The sequence below is a fragment of the Carcharhinus amblyrhynchos genome, chromosome 5 (genome assembly GCF_965287045.1).
Source record: "Carcharhinus amblyrhynchos chromosome 5, sCarAmb.v2.hapA, whole genome shotgun sequence".
Classification (NCBI taxonomy): domain Eukaryota; kingdom Metazoa; phylum Chordata; class Chondrichthyes; order Carcharhiniformes; family Carcharhinidae; genus Carcharhinus; species Carcharhinus amblyrhynchos.
The window spans coordinates 125,483,814-125,498,498 of NC_137328.1; the positions used below are offsets into that span (position 1 = coordinate 125,483,814).

Consider the following 14,685-nt stretch of genomic DNA (forward strand, 5'->3'; position numbering starts at 1 on the left):
TAAAGTGTCCCACTCCACTATCACAGCAGGCAATGTTTCCACACCTCAACCACTCTGAGTGAAGGATCCACCTTGGACATCCCTCCTATATCTCCCACCATGAACCTTATAGTTATGCCCCCTAGTAACACCCAAGGAAATAGTCTCTGCACTTCCACTCTATCTATCCTCCTCATCATCTTATAATCCTCTATTAAGTCGCCTTTCATCTTCCTCCACTGTAAAGAGAAAAGCCCCAGCTCCCCCAACCTTTCCTCATAAGATCTACCCTCCAAACCAGGCAGCATGCTGGTAAATCTCCTCTGCACCCTCTCCAATGCTTCCACATCCTCCTTATAAAAGTATAACTGAGAGACAACATCGTTTTGTGAAGGGGAGGTCACGTCTCACTAACTTGATCGAGTTTTTCGAGGAAGTGATGAAGATGATTGAGGGTAGGGCAGTGGATGTTGTCTACATGGACTTCGGTAAGGCCTTTGACAAGGTCCCTTGTGGCAGACTGGTGCAGAAGGTGAAGTTGCGTGAGATCAGAAGCGAGCTGGCAAGGTGGATGCAGAATTGGCTCGATCATAGAAGACAGAGGGTAGCAGTGGAAGGGTGCGTTTCTGAATAGAGGGCTGTGACAAGTGACATTCCTCAGGGTTCAATCTGGGATCTTTTGCTGTTTGTAATACATATAAATGATTTGGAGGAAAGTGTAACTGGTTTGATTTGTAAGTTTGTGGATGACACAAAGGTTGGTGAATTTGCAGATAGCAACCATCAGAGGATGCAGCAAGATATAGATCGGTTGGAGACTTGGGTGAAGAAATAGATGGAGTTTAATCTGCACAAATGTGAGGCAATGCATTTTGGAAGGTCTAATACAAATGGGGAAATATACAGTAAGAGGCAGAACCCTTAAGAGTATTGATAGGCAGAAGGATCTGAGTGTTATAGGTACACAGGTCCTGAAAGTGGCAACTCAGGTGGAGAAGGTAGTCAAGAAGGCATATAGCATACTTGACTTCATCGACCGGGGCACTGAGTTTAAAAATTGGTAGGTCATGTTGCAGCTTTATAGAACCTTAGTTAGGTTGCACTTGGAATGTAATGTTCAATTCTGGTCACCACACTACTAGAACGATGTGGAGGCTTTGGAGAAGGTACAGAAAAGATTTACCAGGCTGTTTCCTGGCATGGAGGGCATTAGCTATGAGGAGAGGTTGGAGAAACTTGATTTGTTCTCATTGGAACGATGGAGATTGAGGGGCAATCTGATAGAAGTGTACAAGATTATGAGGGGCATGGACAGAGTGGATAATCAGAAGCTTTCTCCCAGAGTGAGAGTCAATTACTAGGGGGCATGTGTTTATGATGCAAGGGACAAGGTTTAAAGGAGATGTATGAAGCAATTTTTTACACAGAGAGTGGTGAGAGTCTGGAAAACTCGCTGCCGAGGGAGGTAGTGGAAGCAGATACGATAGTGACTTTTAAGGGGCATCTTGACAAATACATGAATAGGGTGGGAATAGGATATGGTCTCCGGAAGGGTAGGGGGCTGTGGTTCAGTTGGGCAACATGTTCGGTGCAAGATTGGAGGGCCAAAGGGCCTGTTCCTGTGCTGTAATTTTCTTCTTTGTTCTGTGTGAAAAAAATTGCTCCTCTGGACTCTTTTGTATCTCTCCCCTCTCACTTCAAACCTATACCCTCGAGTTTTAGACTCCCCTACCTTTGGGAAAAGATAGTGGCTGTCTAGCTGATCATGATTATTTTCTAGACCTCTATAAGATCACCCCTAAGCCTCAGAATTCCAGAGAAAAACGCCCCAGTCTGTTCAGCCTCTCAATGTAACTCAGACCATCAAGTCCTGTAGCATCCTAGTAAATCTGTTCTGCACACTTTCTAATTTAATAATATCCTTTCATAATAGGGCATTGTACACAGTATTCCAAGTGTGGCCTTACCAACGTCTTGTACAATTTACTGGCCCAATTGATCAAGATTCCGTTGCAATCCCAGATAACCTTCTTCACTGTCTACTGTGCCACAAATCTTGATATCATCTACAAACTTGCTAACCACGCCTCCTAATTCTCATCCAAATCACAGAACCATAGAACACTTCAGTGCAGAAACAAGCCCTTTGGCCCTTTTTGGCTGTGCCGAACCATTTTTCTGCCTAGTCCCACTGACCTGCACCTGGACCATATCCCTCCACACCCCTCTCATCCATGTACCTGTCCAAGTTTTTCTTAAATGTTAAAAGTGAGCCCGCTTTCACCACTTCATCTGGCAGCTCATTCCATACTCACACCACCCTCTGCGTGACGAAGCCCCCCTTCTCTAATATTCCCTTCAAACTTTTCCTCCTTCACCCTTAACCCATGTCTTCTAATTTTTTTCTCCTCTAGCCTCAGTTGAAAAAGCCTGCTTGCATTCACTCTATCCATACCCATCATAATTTTACACACCTCTATCAAATCTCCCCTCATTCTTCAGCGCTCCAGGAAATAAAGTCCTAACCTATTCAACGTTTCTCTGTACCTCAGTTTCTCAAGTCCCGGCAACATCCTTGTAAACCTTCTCTGTACTCTTTCAAACTTATTAATATCCTTCCTGTAATTAGGTGACTACAACTGCACACAATACTCTAAATTTGGCCTCACCAATGTCTTACTTCCCGCTCAGAACGGACAGTAGGACTAGGGGGCACAACCTCAAGATAAAGGGGGGGCGGTTTAGAACAGAGTTGAGGAGGAACTTCTTCACTCAAAGGGTGGTGAATCTCTGGAATTCTCTGCCCGTTGAGGTGGTGGAGGCTGCCTCGCTAAATATTTTTAGACGCGGGTTGATGGGTTTTTGATAGGCGAGGGGATTAGGGGTTATGGGGAGAGGGCGGGAATGTGGAACTGAGCCACGACAGATCAGCCATGATCTTATTAAATGGCGGAGCAGGCTCGAGGGGCTGGATGGCCTACTCCTGCTCCTATTTCTTATGTTCTTATGTTCTTATGCAACCTCACCATAACACCCCATATCCTCAATACTTTGACTTATAAAGGCCAATGTTCCAAAAGCACTCTTTACGACCCTATCTACCTGTGATGCCATTTTTAGGGAATTATGTATCTGTATTCCCAAATCCCTCTGTTCTACTACACTCTTCAGTGTCCTACCATTTACCATGTATTTTCTACCTTGGCTTGTCCTTCCAAAGTACAATACCTCACACTTGTCTGCATTAAACTCTATCTGCCATTTTTCAGCCCATTTTTCTAATTGGTTCAAATCCCTCTGCAAGCTTTGAAAACCTTCCCTACTGTGCACTACAGCTCCAATCTTTGTATCATCAGCAAATTTGCTGATCCAATTTACCACATTATCATCCAGATCATTGATATAGATGACAAACAATAATGGACTCAGCACTGATCCTTGTGGCACACCAATAGTCACAGGCCTTCACTCGGAGAAGCAATCTTCCACTACCACCCGCTGCCTTCTTCCATCGAGCCAATGTCTGATCCAATTTACTACCTCCCCATGTATACCTAGCGATTGAACCTTCCTAACTAACCTCCCATGCGGGACCTTGTCAAAGGCCTTACTGAAGTCCATGTAGACAACATCCACTGCCTTCCCTTCATCCACTTTCCTGGTAACTTCCTTGAAAAGCTGTAATAGATTGGTTAAACAAATCATTAATATAAATGACAAATAACAGTGAACCCAGCACTGATCCCTGAGGCACACCGCTGGTCACAGGCTTCCAGTTTGAAATACAATCTTCTACAACCATCTTCTGTTACGAAACCAATTTTGTATCGATTTGTCTGCCTCACCCTGGATCCCTGAGATTTAATCTTATGCGACAACCTACCATGTGGTACCTTGTCAAAAGTCTTGCTAAAGTCCATGTAGACAACATCAACCACACTGCTCTGATCTACCTTCTTGGTTACCCTTTCAAAAAACTTGATCAAATTTATGAGACGTTGTTTTCCACTCTCAAAGCCATGCTGACTGCCCCTAATCAGTCCTTGCGTCTCCAAATGCCTATAGATCCTGTCTCTCAGAATACCTTCCAACAACTTAACCACAACAGATGTGAGGGAATAAAGTCCTAACCTTTCCAGGCATTTTTTGCAGCCCTCTAAATAAAAGCACAACATTTGCCACCCCCTAATCTTCAGGCACCTCACCTGTGGCTGTCGATGGTTTAAATATCTCTGCTAGGGGACCTGCAATTTCCTCTCTAACCTCCCAAACATCCTGGGATACACTTCATCAGGTCCCACAGATTTAACTACTTTGATGCGCTTTAAGACTTCCAGCACGACCACCTCTGTAATATGTACACTCCTCAAGACATCACTATTTATTTCCCCGAGTTCCCTGACATCCATGCTTTTCTCAACAATAAATACTGATGAGAAATATTCATTTTGGATCTTGCCCATGGATCCACACATAGATGATCTTGTTGATCCTTAAGAAGCCATACTCTCTCCGTAGTTACTCTTTTGCCCTTTATGTATTTGTAGAAGCTCTTTGGATTTTCCTTTACCTTAACTGACAAAACAATTTTGTGATCCCTTTTTGCCCTGCTGACTTCTCTCTTGACTCTACTCCTACACCCTCTATACTCTTTAAGGGATTCACTTGATCTCAGCTGTCTCTGCATGTCATGTGCCTCCTCATCCTCCTCCTTGACCAGGGCTCAATATCCCGAGTCTCTACACAGACAGCCTTGCTTTTCACTCTAAGAGGGATGTGCTTATTCAGAACCCCGGTTAACATACATTTGAAAGCCTCCCACTTATCAGCCCTTTGCCTGCTAAAAGACTCCCCCAGTTAAGAATCATAGAATCCTACAGTGCAGAAAGAGGCCCATTGAGTCTGCACCAAACACAATCCCACCCAGGCCCTACCCCCATATCCCTACTTACTATATCCACTAATCCCTCTAACCTACGCAATCCTGGACTCTAAGGGGCAATTTCTTAGCATGGCCAATCAACCTAACCCGCACAATTTTGGACTGTGGGCGGAAACTGGAGCACCCGGAGGAAACCCACGCAGACATGAGGAGAATGTGCAAACTCCACACAGACAGTGACCCGAGCCGGAAATTGAACCCAAGACCCTGGAGCTGTGAAGCAGCAGTGCTAACCACTGTGTAACCATGCTGCCCACTTAAAGTTTAGAAAGTTTACAGTGTAGTAAATTTACAGTGCAGAAAGAGGCCCTTGACTTAAAGTTTTTTTTTAATTAGCAACACAAGTAAGCCTCGGGACAACTTTTTCTGCAGTGTATGAGGTAGATAAGCTCTGGAATGAGATAACTGATGTAATATTGACACTGCAATGAAGTTACTGTGAAATTCCCCTAGTCGTCACACTCCAGTGCCTCTTTGGGTACACTTAGGGAAAATTTGGCATGGTCATTCCACCGAATCAACACGTCTTTCAGACTGTAGGAGAAAACCGGAGCACCTGGAGGAAACCCATGCAGACATGGGGAGAACATGCAAACTCCACACAGACAGTGACCCAAGCTGGAAATTGAACTCCGGTCCCTTGTGCTGTAAGGCAGCAGTGCTAACCACTGTGCTACCATGCTGGCCATAAACTTTTGAAAATTCCTGACTATCATCAAAATTGGCCTTGCCCGAATTTAGAATTTTAACTTTGAGGCCAGACCTATCATCCTCCACAGCTACCTTTAAAACTAATGGAATTATGGTCACTGATCCCAAAGTGGCACTTCTGCTATTCCTTATTTCCCAAGAGGAGATCAAGTTTTGCCCCCTGTCTAGTTGGGCCATCCACAAACTGAATGAGAAATTCCTCCCGAATATGTTCAACAAGTTTCTCTCCATCCTCCATCCCATTTCACTCTTTACTCAGAGGATAGTAAGGGTGTGGAATGCCCTGCCTGCAGCAGTTGTGGACTCGCCAACTTTAAGGGTGCTCAAACGGTCAGTGGATAGACATATGGATAACATTGGAATAGTTTAGGTTAGAGGGTCATTAGATTGGTTCCACTGGTCGGTGCAACATTGAGGGCCGAAGGGCCTGTACTGCGCTGGAATGTTCTATGTCCTCTATCCAACCCTCTAATACTATGGCTGTCCCAGTCAATGTTGGAAGTTAAAATCCCCGACTATTACCACCCTATTCCCTTGGAGGTATCTGTAATCTCCTTATGTATTTGCTCCTCAATTCCTTGCTGATTATTTGAGTGAAGAGGTAGGTTTCACAAACAAGTCATATATAGACAGAGACATAATTCCAAGATAATGGTTGGAATGCGAGTCTTTACAAGTAATCAAATCTTTACAGGTACAGACAGTGCGAGTGGAGAGGGAGATAATCACAAGTTAAAGAGATAATCACAGGTTAAAGAATTATCTCAAGCCGGGACAGTTAGTGAGATTTTGCACATCCAGGCCAAATGGTGGGGGTTACATATTGTGTGACATGAACCCAAGGTCCCGGTTGAGGCTGTCCTCATGCCTGCGAACTTGGCTATCATCTGCTTGGCGATTTTGCATTGTGTGTCTTGAAGGCCGCCTTGGAGAATGCTTACCCGAAGATTGGAGGCTGAATGTACTTGATTGCTGATGGTTGCGTGGTGTCCATTTCTCCATTGTCATAGCGTCTGCATAGTCTCTCCAATGTACCATGCCTCAGGACATCTTTTCCTGCAGCGCATTAGGTAGATAACCTCTGGAATGAGGTAATTAGTGTAATATAAAGCTGGAGGGCAGATTCCATACTACAGAAGATGACCTTCAGGTGAGTGAGGCATGGATAAGAGTTCTAATCGTATCAGTGGAGGGACTGGCTGCTGAATGTGGACAAGATGTCAGGAGGAAGAAGAGTTTGGTTCTTGCTGTACATTTCAGTTCTCCTGATGTGAAATTGTGGATTTCAGACCAAAGATTTGAGTGTTTTCAGCAACCAAAAATGTAGCCCCCCGTTCCCAAAAGAAGGCCACTTACTCCACAGAATGGCAGTGCAGACCTTTCGTCTGAGAGTCATCGCTGAATGAAAGGCATCTAGTCTAACGTACATATATTTTTGTATTACAGCGTAACTACTCTGTGACTGGAGGACCAAAGAATGCACGGCACACAGTAATATTGAACAATTTAAAACCCTATACAAGATATTCCATTAGAGCTCGCTATTCTTCATGGCATTTCTGGAAGTGGAGTAAATGGAGTAATGTTTTGGATATCACAACTGAGCAAGCTGGTGAGTAATCATAGAACCCTACAGTACAAAAAGAGGCCCTTCAGCCCATCGAGTCTGCACTGAACACAATCCCACCCAGGCCCTATCCCCATATTCTTGCATATTATACCCCCTAATCCCTCTAACCTACGCATCCCTAGACACTAAGGGGCAATTTCTTAGCATGGCCAATCAACCTAACCTGCACATCTTTGGACTGTGGGAGGAAACTGGAGTACCTGGAGGAAACCCACACAGACACGAGGAGAATGTACAAACGAGGAGAATATGTAATCAAGGTGACTGCTGGAATGCAGCTCAGATGCTGGGAGGGTAGGGTAATTGCTCATTTTAGCTGTGTAGTTTTACTTGGGAGAGGGCTAATGGATTTTTACTTATGGATGAAGATTTCCCCTGGGACTTTTGATTAAGTTGATTGATAGGGTCATGAGTTAATGTGGTTAATGGGAGGAGCTAGGTTCGTAGCAGAGAGAAACCAACTTTTAGCTCTGACTGGGATCCATTTAAAGACAAGAGTTTTGCAAGCTTCTCTGAAACTCAAAACCTCACTGAAGCCTTCCAGATTGTCTGTACTCCTTATCCCAAGTATATTGCTAATTATATTTAAAGTGCAATGTTAAGTCTGTAAAAAAAAAGTTGCTTTTTTTGGAACTGAAATAGTGAAAAGTTAGAAATAAAAGTTGGTTTCCTTTCATTTTTAAATATTGTTCAACTGTTAATGATTAAGAAACCCTAAGGTCCATTATGGAACCGGACTGCTTTCTGTTTTTACTTTTTTTTGCTGCTAATGGTACTGTAGTTTGAAGTTTATGTTTTCAGCCTGTGTATTGTGAATTCTGGCTGAAACCCCAATCTGAGTGAAAGGAAGGAGTAATTTGAGTCTACCCTTGTTTCTGTGTATATAATGGACAAGGCAATTCCATATTGGAAAGTTAATCATCTATAAAAACCTTTTATTGTTCCTATGCCTCTTTTACTTCACAAATGCTTCTAATTGCAGCGCCATCTGCCAGCCTGAATGTTTGGAGGAGAATTCAGCCAAACAGAACTGTGACTCTTTACTGGAAGGTAAAGACCAAAAATCACATTTTTAGTATACTAGGTTGAGTCACCAAGATTTTGATTTGATATATTGTTGTCACATGTATTAGTACACTGAATTATCAAGGGGCCACACGGTGAAGCCTTCCATTGTTTGCTGGAGCTGAGAGAGAGCTAAGATTTTACCTGTTAAAAACCTGTTTAAAATAAGTTTAAAGCACTTTACTCTTTGTAGAACTGTTTAAAGCATTTATTTATTGTATTTACTGCTTTAAGAATTCTGAGGGTGTGGTGAAAAGGCATTTGTGGACCAGCCTGCTTTAAATCAGCGCCAGGTTTAAAAGGAGGCCTGGTGTAGACAGCGGGCAGCGTCTGAGCGGGCAGCGGAGTGAGGGGGAAGCAGAGTGAGTTAATAGGGCTTAATATCAAAAAGGGCTGGAAGGAAAAAAGGCCAGGTGAGTTTGTTTGAAAAAAAACAAGGAAAAAAATTTTTTCAAAACTACTACAGCAAGAAACAAGGAAAAAAATTTTTTCCCCATAAAAAATTACAGTGAATAATGGAGGGGCATGTGATGTGTGGTTTCTGTATGATGTGGGAACTGGCGGACCCCAGGGTCCTTCCCAGTGACCATGTCTGCAGTAAGTGCAGGTTGCTGGAGGAGCTCCAGCTCAAGGTGGATGAGCTGGCCTCTGAGCTACAGACACTGAGGCTCATCAAGGGGAGAGAGGGTGCCCCTAGACTGGCTAAATCTAAGGGTCAGGGACAAAAGGGGACTGCTGGGAGGAGGAGGAAGGGGGGTGAGGAGCGGAGGCCTCAGCCTCTTAATCTGCATAACAGGTTTGAGGTTCTTGCTTCCACTCTGGAAGAGGACGAGGCAGGTGAGGTTGGTGAGCAAACTGCACACGGTACAGTGATGCAGCAGGACATAGGCAAAGAGAAGGGGAAAAGGAACGTAGTAGTGATTGGAGATAGTGGGGTGAAGAGTATTGACACTGTCCTTTGTCACAATGACAAAGTGCACAGGAGGGTGTGTTGTCTGCCTGGTGCTCGGGTACAGGATGTCGCAGCTGGGCTGCAGAGGAACCTGGAGTGGGAGGGTGAGAACCCGGTCGTTGTAGTACATGTGGGTGCCGGCGACGTAGGCAAAGTGCGGACTGAGGATCTGGGGAGGGAGTATGAGAAGCTGGGAATGGAATTAAAAAGTAGAACCGACAAGGTGGTCGTCTCTGGGCTACTGCCTGAACTGAGTGCAGACGGGCGTAGGATTGACAGGATAAAGGAAGTGAATGGGTGGCTCAGGGATTGGTGTGGGAGGAATGGGTTCGAATTTATGGGGCATTGGCACCAGTATTGGGGTAGGTGGGACTTGTTCGGGCGGGATGGGGTTGGTCTGAATCGTGCTGGGACCAGAGTGTTGGCGAATCGAGTAAAGAGGACTGTAGACAGGGCTTTAAACTAATTAGGGGGGGGGGAGGGTGCGAGGGTAGGTGACGCTACGAGGTCTAAAGTTAAGGATAGGGTACAGGTAAGGGAAGAGGCCGAGGATGTCCCAATTGGTGGCGTTACGGCAAATAGGGTCCAGGTGAAGGCTGGGATGAAAGCACTTTATCTGAATGCACGAAGCATTCGGAATAAAGTGGATGAGCTGGTGGCGCAGATCGACACAAATGGATACGATCTGGTGGCCATTACAGAGACGTGGCTGCAAGGTGACAGGGACTGGGAGATGAATGTACAGGGCTATCAAGTGTTTAGGAAGGATAGGCAGGAGGAAAGAGGGGGTGGTGTAGCTCTGCTGATTAAGGATAGTATCAAGGTGGTAGCAAGGGATGATATCGGAGTCAAAGAGCAGAACGTGGAATCATTGTGGGTGGAGATTAGGAACAGCAAAGGGAGGAAGACGCTGGTGGGTGTCGTCTATAGGCCCCCGAATAATGATCTGGAGGTGGGGCGGGCTGTTGACGCGCAAATAAGTGCGGCGTGCAGGAATGGGACAACAGTAGTTATGGGAGATTTCAATCTGCATATTGATTGGTCGACCAATGTTGGACGAGGTGGGCTCGAGGAGGAGTTCCTGGAATGCTGCCGGGATAATTTCCTTGAACAGTGTGTGTTGGAGCCGACGAGGGAGCGAGCTATCTTGGATCTGGTGCTATGTAATGAGGCGGGTAGAATTAGGGACCTTGCGGTGAAGGATCCTCTTGGAGAGAGTGATCATTGTATGGTGGAGTTTCTGGTGCAGATGGAGGAGGAGAAAGTGGGTTCCCGGACACGCGTCCTTTGTTTGAATAGAGGGGAGTATGGTAGGATGAGAGAAGAATTGGCAAATGTGGACTGGGGGAGTGCGTTGGAAGGTAGGTCTGCTGAGGAGCAGTGGAGGATCTTTAAGGAGATCTTTCTGGGTGCTCAGCAGAAATTTATTCCGATGGTTAAAAAGGACAGTAGGAAGAGAGGTAATAAGCCGTGGATAACGAAGGAGGTGAAGGAAAGTGTTAAATTAAAAGCGGAGGAATTTAGAGTAGCTAAGAGTAGTGGGCGAGAAGAGGATTGGGAAAGGTTTAAATGTCAACAAAGATTGACAAAGAAGTTGATAAAGGAGGGTAGGAGAAGCTATGAGGCTGGGCTAGCACTTAATATAAAAAAGGATAGCAAGAGTTTTTATAAATATATAAAAAGGAAGAGGCTGGCTAGGGTGAACGTTGGTCCTTTAGAGGATGAGAAAGGGGAGCTAGTGGTAGGGGATGGGGATATGGCTAAGGTCTTGAATAACTTTTTTGTTTCTGTCTTCACGGAGGAGGACGTGAATAATTTGCCGGGTGGTAGGAATGGAGGGTCTTAATGACATTACTGTTACTAGAGAGGTGGTGCTCGACAGACTGGAGGGGCTGATTGTGGACAAGTCCCCAGGACCGGATGGAATGCATCCGAGGGTTCTGAAAGAAATGGCGGAGGTGACAGTGGATGCCTTGGTGGTTATTTTCCAGACGTCGCTGGATTCCGGGGAAGTGCCGGAAGATTGGAAAACGGCTAATGTTACGCCGTTGTTTAAGAAGGGTGCCAGGCAAAAGGCGGGGAATTATAGGCCGGTTAGTTTAACGTCTGTGGTAGGTAAAATGTTAGAATCCGTCATTAAGCAGGAAATTGCGAGACATCTTGAAGGGAATTGCTTGATAGGGCGGACGCAACACGGTTTCATTAAAGGGAAGTCGTGTCTGACAAATTTACTGGAGTTCTATGAGGATGTGTCTAGGGCAGTGGATAGAGGAGAGCCGGTGGATGTGGTCTTTCTGGATTTTCAGAAGGCGTTTGACAAGGTACCTCACAAGAGGTTATTGCAGAAGGTCAGGGGACATGGAGTTGGGGGTAGGGTGTTAGCGTGGATAGAGGATTGGTTGTCAAATAGGAGGCAGAGAGTGGGGGTCAATGGGTGCTATTCGGATTGGCGGTTGGTGACTAGTGGGGTGCCCCAGGGGTCGGTGCTGGGGCCTCAGCTATTTACCATTTATATAGATGATCTGGAGGAGGGAACCGAGTGCAGGGTGTCGAAATTTGCTGATGACACCAAGATTGGGGGAAAGGCAAATTGTGCGGAGGGTGTGGAGAGTCTGCAGAAGGATCTAGATAGGCTGGGCGAATGGGCCAGGAAATGGCAAATGGAATTTAATGTTGGCAAGTGTGAGGTGGTCCACTTTGGTAGGAAGAATGGTAGGAAGGACTATTACTTACGTGGCGAAAAACTGCAGCAGGCGACGGTGCAGAGGGACCTCGGGGTCCTTGTGCATGAGTCGCAAAAACCCAGCTTGCAGGTGCAGCAGGTGGTCAGGAAGGCGAATGGGATGCTGGCCTTCATAGCGAGGGGGATTGAATATAAAAGTAGGGAGGTCTTGCTGCAGCTGTATAGGGCATTGGTGAGGCCGCAGCTGGAGTACTGTGTGCAGTTTTGGGCGCCGCACCTGCGCAAGGATATTTTGGCCCTGGAGGGAGTGCAGAGGAGGTTTACTAGGCTGATACCGGAGTTGAGGGGATTGAGCTATGAGGAGAGGCTGAATAAACTAGGCTTGTACTCGTTAGAGTTTAGAAGAATGAGGGGAGATCTCATTGAGACGTATAAGATGATGAATGGGATGGATAGGATAGAGGTGGAGAGACTCTTCCCGCTCAAAAAAGACAGTAGGACTAGGGGGCACAGCCTCAAGATAAAGGGGAGGCGGTTTAGAACGGAGTTGAGGAGGAACTTCTTCATTCAAAGGGTGGTGAATCTCTGGAATTCTCTGCCCGTTGAAGTGGTGGAGGCTGCCTCGCTAAATATTTTTAAGAAGCGGGTTGATGGGTTTTTGATAAGAGAGGGGATTAAGGGTTAATGGGGAGAGGGCGGGAAAGTGGAACTGAGCCACAACAGATCAGCCATGATCTTATTGAATGGCGGGGCAGGCTCGAAGGGCTAGATGGCCTACTCCTGCTCCTATTTCTTATGTTCTTATGTTCTTACACTGTGAAAAGTATTGTTTCTTGCATGCTACACAGACAAAGCTTACCATTAATAGAGAAGGAAAGGAGAGGGTGCGTAATGCATTGTTACAGTTATAGCTAAAGTGTAGAGAAAGATCACCTTGATGCAAGTCCATTCAAAAGTCTGTCAGTAAGTTGTTCTTGAGTCAGTTGGTCCGTGACCCCAGACTTTTGTATCTTTTTTCCAAAGGAAGGAGATGGAAGAGAAAATGTCTGGGGTGCATGGGGTCCTTAATCATACTGGCTGCTTTGCTGAAGCAACGGGAAGTGTAGACAGAGTCAGTGGATGGGAGGCTGGTTTTTGTGATGGATTGGGCTATGTACATGATCTTTTGTAATTTTTTGCGGTGTTGGGCAGAGCAGGAGCCATGCCAAGCTATGATACAACCAACAATTGAGGAGGAGAAAAAATACTATACTTCAGGATGGATGTCAAGGTATTCCAGCATGGTGCCAGTGATGGGGGATTTCAGTGAAGTGGCTCAGTTTGTTCTCCGATCAGAGAAGTGGAGTAAAAACAGAAAATGCTGGAAATACTCGGCATGTCAGGCAGCGTCTGTTGAGAACAAGAGTGTTAAAGTCAATAGCCTTATTAGACTCAGTAATATACTTGTCCATTACAAGGGCAGTTGAGTATATGGTCGGGAGATTTTGCTGCAGCAATACAGGACCTTGAGTTAGACGCATCTGGAGTACAGTGTACGATTTTGGCCTCCTCCTTTCAAAAAGGGTATAATTGTTGGTTCACTTGACTAATTCCTGGGACGAGGGAAGTTGCCTTTGTGAAGAAAGGTTGAACAAATTGGCCTTGTATCCTTTGGAGTTTAGCAGAATGAGAGGATCTCCTGCCAGTAGAAATGGTTTCTCCTAATTCCTGCTCAATCCCGTTGTCATTTTAGCAACCATCAACAGACCAGCCATGGTCTGATTGGAGGAGCAGGCTTGCCTACTTAAGCTCCTAATTCCTATGTTCCTACAATCATATTAAATCTCTACTTAACCTTAACACAAAAGCAAAATGTTCCAATCCTGGAATTCTGAAATAAAAAACCTGATGTTTACTAAAGAAGTGGATTCTAATATCCAGTTGGTAGAGGTGGAGATAATTCAGGCAATCTAAAAGGAGACACTGGAAAGGCCTTTGCTTAGAGTGATTAGTTACCTGGTCTGGATGGCTTGTAGGGAGTGCTGAAGCAAGTGGCAATGAAGATAGTGGAAGGGCTTGTCATAATCTTTTCTCAATATGGGGGAGATGCCAGATTTTGTTTCAATTTTTATTTGATTTATTATTGCCGTGTAGAATCATAGATTCCACAGAATCATAGAATCCCTACAGTGCAGAAGGAGGCCATTTGGCCCATCGAGTCTGCAGCGACCACAATCCAATCCAGGCCCCACTCCCGCAACCCTACGTATTTAGCCTGCTAATTCCCTGACGGTAGGGTCAATTTAGCATGGCTAATCAACCTAAGCCACACATCTTTGGACTGTGTGAGAGAACCGGAGAACCCAGAGGAAACCCACACAGAACGTGCAAACTTCACACAGACACTGACCCGAAGCAAGACTTGAACCTGGGTCCGTGGTACCGTGAAGCAGCAATGTTTACCATGGTGCTGTATTAGTATACAATGAAAAGTGTTTCTTGCGCAGAAGGAAATGTGGATAAATGTGAGGTTATCCATTTTGGTAGCAATAATGGAAAGACAGATTATTACTTGAATGGGTGTAAATTGAGAGAGGGGAATACTTAATGAGACCTTGGAGTCCTTGTGCATTAGTGGCTGAAAGTAAGCACACAGGTACAGCCAGCAGTAAAGAAGGAGGAGGATTAGAGAGTGGTAAAATGTGACACCTTTACTCAAAAAAGGGCAGTCCAAGCAACTACAG

The 14,685-nt window shown here is 45.3% G+C and overlaps 1 protein-coding gene across 10 annotated transcripts in view; it reads left to right on the forward strand.

The window, feature by feature from the left end:
* Window positions 1-14,685, forward strand: part of lifra (LIF receptor subunit alpha a) — a 237,781-nt gene that overhangs the window by 204,664 nt on the left and 18,432 nt on the right. For all 10 annotated transcript variants that reach the window (XM_080189541.1, XM_080189540.1, XM_080189544.1 and 7 more), the window contains 2 exons: window positions 7,079-7,244; window positions 8,245-8,312. In XM_080189541.1, coding sequence (XP_080045667.1) covers window positions 7,079-7,244; window positions 8,245-8,312 — 234 coding nt within the window. The remainder of the gene's footprint in view (window positions 1-7,078; window positions 7,245-8,244; window positions 8,313-14,685) is intronic.